Consider the following 8,527-nt stretch of genomic DNA (forward strand, 5'->3'; position numbering starts at 1 on the left):
GTTTATGCTGGCGTGGTAGAAAGCGTGTTGGAAAATTAAATCATCGTTGCTTGTGGTCTGGACTCCCGTCCCGTAGTTACCTCTGCCTTCCTGCCTTAATGATGCTCTCGACGCACCTTGAGCACCGGCTTAGTATCTACCAAAAACCAAGGAAAAAACATGGGGATACAAAAAATAAAAAAAAAAACAGTGAAGATCTCTATCAGGGGGTTAACTCGTTTAGCATTTAGTTGCAGGCGCCTAACCAGCTAACTTTATCGTGTAGTTTGCATCTTGATGCCCATACCGTTTTCCCAGGATTCTGGATTCTGGACTGGGTTGGCATGGGTCTTGAAGCCACGCCCTGTCTTATTAGGCGCAGACAGTGTCGTTTATATCATTTATATTATTTTATGACATTTGCCTTTTGTGCGTGGTAAATTATGTGTAACTTGTAGTTTTGGCAGCTCACGATCATCTGATCTTTCGAGCATCCAGGCAGGTGACACACGGGTTTTCGTGGCCACGAACTGGTTAATTAGGGTTGTCCATGATTTATTGATCTGTCGAACTGGGGAAATGTAACCTGTCTCAATGATTATGGGCATTTATAAGCTGATGGTCTTTTAATATATGAATATGGCTGGTCATTTTGATGGGCGGGTTATATGTTAATTGCCTTTTGCCGTAGAGATTGTGTGGGTTGTTCGAGAACTTCCGTCCACCCGTATGCCCAATCCAAATCCCTTCTCCCCTGCAGCTAATCTCCTCTGGCCCAATCTTATCCAGCACGAACATATGTCGTTGTCAACCTCTGGCAGCTTGACCGCTACCGTTCAGCATCTGCAGATCCAAGGCGGCAGATAGCGGACTCACAAAGATGTCCTCTGGACGAGGGACTTGGATCGTCTGGCGCCACTTGGCTACTTGAACCGAACAGAGTACCCACAGCCAGCCACTTGTCGCGTCCTTCTCAGTGCTCTGAAGTACATTTGCTTTATGGAGGAAGGCGCGACGAAGGACAATAGAAAATTATTACTTCAATTGGCGACAGACGACTGTGTTCAGGTACGTGCATCTTGAGCAACTAAAGACACCGCCGCCCACGGGACACTTCACACCCAGCGAGGCGAGACACACCGCAAAACGACCTGTCCTGGGAATCCTTGGAATCCTCGGAGCGTGGTCACTTTGTGGGCTGTTCCGATGTCGCGTCAACTTATGTGTCTCTGTCTCGATTAGGTTTACTGTCGATCTAGTTTACTCTGCACCCGCATGACGCAATTACACCTGATTTATCCGAAGGTTCGTCCACCTAATGTATCTGAACAGAGATCTGCTTGCATCCCACCGTCTTTTGTGTGACATCCCTTTGTCGGTCTCTTTGCAGGCGTGAAGCGTTACATTTTCAAATCAAATCTTTTGTTCTAACTGCTGCGATATTTGTATAAAAATATTTTACGATTCTCTGGCGCCGTTCGCTGCCAGAAATCTTCAGTCATCATCATCAGCTGGCCAAGCACCGGAGATATGCCGTCTCGTCCGGATCCGGAGTCGCAGTAGAGATTGGGACATGGGAATGGGCATTACTCGGAAGAGCGTGCCAGGGCGACAGCGAAATGCTAATTTAATAGAGGCTCTTCAACATTGACTTTCTTTCTAGTCGACTGAATGCGAACTCAAGCCTGAAATTATTTGCTGGCGACGAGTCGAGAAAATAAACGCATGTCTTTCGACAGATTGGTCTGATGAATGCATTTGGGAGTTGAATCAAGTTCAAGATCATTGGCATTTTACCCAAATTATATAGTCAGTTTAATTGATTATAGTACTAATAAAAGTAAAAATAATACTACTAACGAATTGTAAATAATTTTTCACAGAGTTATCTATTCTATTTCATCCAATAAACAAATTTTTTTACCAGACCATACAAAACAGAACGTAATGATAGCTATCCATTCTATATAAATGGTGTTTAAAATAAATTGGATTTAAGTTATTTTTCTTTTAATAAATTAAATATTCTTGCATGTTTTCAATTGGCGTTGATAGAGAAGTTAAACAACTAATTTAAAATGTTTTTCGGAATCCTGGGCCATTTATTAGCACGACGTAAAAGTGTGATTCATTCGAATGCGTTTTAAATGATCAATGGCTCACTAAGTAGCAATTATAATACTTCCTGTGAATATAGGAATGTGCATTTCAATCTACTTCCACCCACAGGCACTTAAGCCCTCAATTTCCAATGCTGACAAGCACTAATCAATAGGCCCTCGAGCCAGAGCCCAAAAACTATATGCATTTCGATTTTCCATTTCATTTTTTTTTTTTTTGGCCAAATCAATAGCGAGGCCATATCGAAATTCCAAAACGGGCAATTAACAAAGCCAACAAAATTTATGTTTCACCTGTCTGCAGCAAAGTACATAAATACCCGAGAAATGCCAGACAATGTCGATGATAGGGAACCCAGCTAATTACACGGGGGCATGGCAAGCGACGGAGGGACAGGGCCCAAACGGAAGACGGCTGCAATGGAAATGGCAACGGACATTTTCCGACAGCGCCAAAACCAACAAAAAACATAAAAACGAAACAGACACACAAGAAAAAAGAATTAACCGAGAGGAGAAGAAAAGGCAACGGCAGCTGAAGACAGCAGACAGGCGCGCTGTGGAAAATCTCACTTCTGAATTACAAGCAACGCCATAGCCCGGCTATATCCACAGCCATATACATGCACACATATATCCAAGACTCCCAACTGACAGTGATCGAGAGGGAGACAGGGAATGCGGCTCGGAGGCAGTGGCGCAGAAAAACACTGCGGCTGATGAAAATCAACGGGGCTAAGCGTTAACTTCGCCACTCGGCTGCACGCAGCTCGCTTTTCCCGCTCCTCCGCTGCTCACAAAATGGCGCCCACCGTCGATCCACCGATCTTCGTCAGAGTGGGACAACACTAGTACCCACATAGCGTAGGCGTCTGCCGCCAGCCAATCACAGGCGCCGCCCGCGGAGAACCGGTTTTCCAAGCGTAGCCTGCTACCTGCTTGGCATCGGGAAAAACTGGCTGCGACCCACGGCGAGTTAGCACTCGAGCGGAGCTACTCGAGATCAGTTCGTTGCGAAACGTCGAGCGTGAAAGAACCTCAGAGCGCATCTTCAGTTACGACGAGCGAGTGAACAGTGAAGAATTCCAAGCTATCAGTTATTATCAGAACGTACTAAGACATTTTACCGAGTGCTATACACCGTGCAAGTGCTTCGAAATGCTTTCCATGCAAGAGCTAATGGATATGCGGATGCAGCAGCAGCTGGCCCACGAGATCTATCGCCAGCAGATCATGCAGCGCATTCCAGGTGGGTTTCTACACATAAGGTCTTTGGATGTTGATCGCATGCCGTCGGCAAATGGCTTCGTGATTTTCAAACTAAAAAATATGAGCTTATATGCAGCCGAAAGAGCGTACTTAAAAGAGTTCTAATATTGTGACTATTAGTGCTTCGGATTTTATGAGCAATAAATATTCAACTTTAACTTAACTTATCATTATAACTAGAAATTGTGGTTATAACTGCATTATCTTTATCTTCAATCTTTGACTACCGAACACATCTTAAGCTGAACTTAACAAATAGGTATTATATTCCGATAAAATACAGTGCATAGCGAAATTCCAGCTAACTTAGAAATATGATTTCTGCAACACCCACCTCCAAGAAGAGGTCCATTGCAAACCCTTGCTAATGAACTAACCAAACCGCTTCTTCCAGATCCCTTTCCATCGATGTTACCCTTCAACATGCCCCACCAGCAGCCGCACATGATGCTGCCCAGTCGTCCCACCCTGCCCGGCGTGGAGGCCAAGTTGGAGAACAACGATTTGTGGCAACAGTTCCATAAAATCGGCACAGAGATGATCATCACAAAGAGCGGCCGGTAAGTTTCATTTTCCCGCGAACCCATTATCCTATGCAAATAGCCCGAGTTTTCCAAAAGTCAAGTGCGTCGCACGGCCTATGTAAATATTTGCTCCTGTCCCAGGGCCAACTTTCCCAATTCCTATCTCATACGAGTACGAGTATGCCTATACCCTGAACCTTTCGATTTCCCGGGCCTAATGTGGCGCCTGGCCATAACTCAAAACGCAGCAGGAGCTCTCGCTCGGAGTGACAACAAGTGCAGTGTAGTCGGCGGAGGAGAACACAAGAAGAAGACGCCGCCCTGGCGCCGGTCCGATCATAAAAATCTTTCTTCTCTCTGTTTCGGTGTTGACAATCGGGTCTGGTCGATCTACCTGCGCTTTTCACACTTTGCCCACAATACCATACCGTACCATACCAGTCCATGCCCTGTCCGTGACCCTTCTCCAAAGCGATGAGACCAGACCCTAACGTATCTCAGATAGGGGAACTATCGAACAGCGACTACCGAGCGGGAGTCGAGACAAATTTACATAATTATGATCTGAACTCGAAGTTTAAGTTGCAAACGTACACGGGAAGAAATCGGGTAACTACAAGCATTATTTCTGGGAAAAAAGAGTAGTGATATTCTCGGCATCATAAAAATCAAGAGCTTTTAATCATAAATATATTCAAAATATATTTTATATTTTAAATATTTTATTGAAAACTATTAGTATCCAGTAGAAATATTGTTTTTTCTGTGCTATTTAATCCGCGATAGCAGTCACTTTCTCGGCTCATTAGACATGCATTCGACGGCTTGGAAGCCGTTAGGGCGACTCCCAGATTTTGTCTAATTGCTTGGCGCCAGATTGCCCCAGCTCCTCCTGCACTCTGCTGCTCCCCTGCTCCTCCATGAACCAACGATCCACCGATTTGCCGCACAATTAATCATGTGCCGGTGGCATATTGTTTTGGGCTGGCGAGCTCTGTTTGCGTTACCTTTTAAATCGATGCGTTGCGCTACGCAGACTCCCCGCTGCCCTATACTTTTCGGTCCATAATTACACACTTGTTAGCCGGAGCAACAAATCACAAGCGATATGAAGTAAAATAGAATAGATGCCGGGCGACGCCTTCTTTTGCGATGCTCCTTCCCTGATTTATATGCAGTTCGTGGCAGGCCACTTAATCAAGTCCTATTCTTTTCATCCTTGCAGACGCATGTTCCCCTCGATGCGAGTTTCTCTCAGCGGACTGGAGGAGGAGGCCAGCTATTGCGTGCTCCTCGAGATGGTGCCCATTGGCGATTGCCGCTACAAGTTCTCCGGTTCGCAGTGGGTTCCGGCCGGAGGAGCCGAGCCCCAGAGTCCGCAGCGCATGTATCTGCATCCGGACAGTCCGGCCACCGGTGCCCATTGGCAATCCCAGGCACTGCTCTTCAACAAGGTCAAACTGACCAACAATACCCTGGACAGCAGCGGACATGTAAGTTTGAATGCGCTCATAGTATCATTTGAATGGGTTATTTACAGTTTTCATAACCATTTGCAGATCGTTTTGGCCAGCATGCATAAGTACCAGCCACGCCTGCACATCATCCGCAGCAGCGAGCTCACCCAACTTCCATGGGCTCCTCAGCAGGCGTTCGTTTTCCCGGAGACGGAGTTCGTAGCTGTCACGGCCTATCAGGTGGGTTAAAGACAACATCCTTCTTGTCGTCCATTGAGGACATGTCTGACAGGACAAAGACTCTGCGGGGGTCGTCGCCTAATTGAGGCATTTTCAAATTTGTCGCCTCGCCAGCCACTTGAGTTTGATCCTAACGAGGATCACAGTGGAACTTTTCAAATGCCACACAGCCGACGGCTACTTATTGACGCCTCGTAGATCAAATTTCGACCAGACAAAAACAATAGAGATCGTTTTTCATACTATTTAAATTAGATTTCAATCATCGGTTTTTTTTTACATTTTTATTCAATCTGCAAATCTTTTCATTTAGTATTCCTTTTTAAGATCTAAATAAAAATTAAAGTGTTAAAAGTAATAAATTTGCAGCTACAACATTTTAAGAATCCATTATTGTATAAAAACTGATAGTAATTAATAATTTATGAGCTTAAATTAATTTATAAATTTTTTGTTATGCTTGCAGAACGATCGCATCACCAAATTGAAGATCGACAACAATCCGTTCGCTAAAGGTTTCCGCGAATCGGGTCAATCCCGCTGCAAGAGGAAGCTGAACAGCAGCGGAAACTCCACTTTGGAGTCGGAGGACGATGGCTCCAGTGTGAGCAGCTGCGATTCTCCGCAGGCGAAGCGCCAGCGCCAGGATTTTGAGCAGGACTCAACGGGCAGTGTTTCGCCAGCTTACTATGGAGCAACTCATCCTGTTGGCAATCCTATGTCTCCGTATCTCCGCCATCCCTTGAGCTATGGACCCAGTGGAGCTGCCGGATTGCCGCCCAGCATTGCAGCTGCCTATTTTGGTGGAGTTCCTCCGCAGATTCTGCCAATGCCCCCAGCCACACATGCGCCAACTGGCGCACCTGCAAGTCCTGTGGCCTCGCAACCAGTTGGCTCCAGCACACCCACAACATCTCCAAGGCCTTCAACCTCAACGAAAAGAAATAGCTTCAGTATTTCAGCCATTTTAGCCTACTGAAAGAAATATTTGGTAAACCTACTTAAGTTGGAGTCATCTTCTGTTGTGATTAGTGAGAAACGTGTGCATATTCTTTGTAAGCTAATCTATGCTACATCTAAGATCGTCTAAGAACCAAGCTGCAATCATATACTTTGTTAATTCGTTTTAAGAGTCTTTGGTCAAAATAAACAAATCAGACATTGAATCCGTAGAAAATGCAAAACTATTTGCGGGGGGAGCAACAAACAGTAACCTTCAGCGTTTCCGTTTTTACAGGTTTTTGGCCATATCGCAGTGCCTGGGCCAAAAGCGGTTCTGCGACCGCTTTGGCGGGCCTAAGACAAATTAATGCTCTCCATTATGGTGACCAGTCGGTTCTCGGGCCACACGTATCTGAAAAACATCCAACTCCGGTAGTAGTTAAAGCAATTCTCCAAAGATAAGGCGTCCATTATGAGCAGCGATTTGACGGCTTTCAGGCTGTTTGGTCTTTGCCGACTCCCAGCTCCCCTGCGATTCCATCCCCATCCCTGAGACACGGAGATGACGCAGAGGTGGGTGCACCGAGAGAAAAAGAAGTATCACACATTGCATTTCAAACAAGAAGAAAGAAATCAACACGTCCACTATTTCTTCAGCTTTATTTAGACTTACTACAATAAAACACAATATTAAAATCCAAGTTTTCAGTATGTTTTAGCTTGTGGTATGGCTAATGGAAATGGCTTTGATTATAGCTGATAACTTTCAACTGATTCACAGCACTTTTCTTGCAGTGCACTTGCTGGTGCTGCCGTCTTGTGAAATTTTCGTTTTATCGCACCTTTTATGGCCATTGGCCAGGCCAAAACGAAGTGGGAGCTGGCCAAGAAACCGAAACAGAAACCGATGCCGAGTCGGATGGAGAGACTTTGGTGTGGTCACTCCTTGTGTGCATTATCGTGTCAAATGCGACAAATCTGTCTGTGGGCCGGCGGCTGCCTTTCAGCTTGCATAATTGAGCTGATAACTCGGCGCTCCGTGGATGTGTGCGGTCCACTTTTGAGCGTTTCCTAAACGGTGGCGCCAAACATTTCGTGTTTAATATTTTTAATTAAGTTTTTAAGTGCACCCAGAAGGAGATGGGCCCACAGAGAATATCTCTAACTAGTCGTTGCGGATAGTTCAAAGGGGAATCGAATCGGTTTGGCTTCCATTCATAGAAACCTATGCATATATTATGCATAATGTAAGCCAAATCAGCGCGAAATAATTCACCAGCCACACGAAGCCGCGTTTCAAGCGGCTTTTTGACTAATTTGGGCTTAGTTTTGTATTAGCGCTTTGTGTTTCTCCTCGTCTTCGATTAAATTTGTTGGCGCATAAATTTACATTTGAAATGCTGAAACAATTAAATTATGGGATTTGCACGTTTTCACCCAAAAACAAAATCACATTCGTTGTCGGCGTCTGCGCTTCAGAAGTGTTTTTTAAATGCTAGGTGTATTTTTGCTGACTCGCTGCTGGCTTCTATTCTATTTTATAAAAACGGTGGCAAAAAGCGTCAAAATTCGTAGATTATGAGATAAAAATGGAAATCGAAGTCGCCCGGGTATTGCATTTCTAATTTGCGCTTGTTTTAATATACTTAATGAATTTTTATGTGTAGGTTGGTCCAATACCCATGCCCAAATCCAAATCCGGTTTTCGTTCGAAGCTGTTGATAATGATAATGAGGATAACGATGCTTTATTGAGAAGGTGTTGCCGTTCGGATCTGAATTTTATTTGCGCCACATGTTAGCATATTGTTGTTGCCGCTGCCGCTTTTGTTGTTCTTTATTGCTAATTATAATATATTTGATTTGGTATTTAAGCTTTAAGCTATAAAAATGTTCGCATTCTCTGTTTTACGAGCCAACAGCTTGCAAATATTCAATTAAATTGTGCGAACGAGAACAGGTCGAGGTGGATTGTGAAAACTAATCATAGTTAACAC

General features: G+C 44.6%; 1 protein-coding gene across 1 annotated transcript; it reads left to right on the forward strand.

Moving 5' to 3' along the window:
* The first annotated feature begins 3,257 nt into the window (after positions 1 to 3,257).
* Positions 3,258 to 6,761, forward strand: LOC6604977 (T-box transcription factor TBX6). The gene is made up of 5 exons (XM_002029784.2): positions 3,258 to 3,348; positions 3,763 to 3,928; positions 5,118 to 5,385; positions 5,452 to 5,589; positions 6,056 to 6,761. Exons 1-5 carry the CDS (start codon positions 3,258 to 3,260, stop codon positions 6,566 to 6,568), a joined length of 1,176 nt encoding a protein of 391 aa, XP_002029820.1. The 3' UTR covers positions 6,569 to 6,761.
* The last annotated feature ends 1,766 nt before the right edge of the window (positions 6,762 to 8,527 follow it).

This window comes from Drosophila sechellia, chromosome 3L, assembly GCF_004382195.2.
Source record: "Drosophila sechellia strain sech25 chromosome 3L, ASM438219v1, whole genome shotgun sequence".
In the NCBI taxonomy this organism is placed as follows: domain Eukaryota; kingdom Metazoa; phylum Arthropoda; class Insecta; order Diptera; family Drosophilidae; genus Drosophila; species Drosophila sechellia.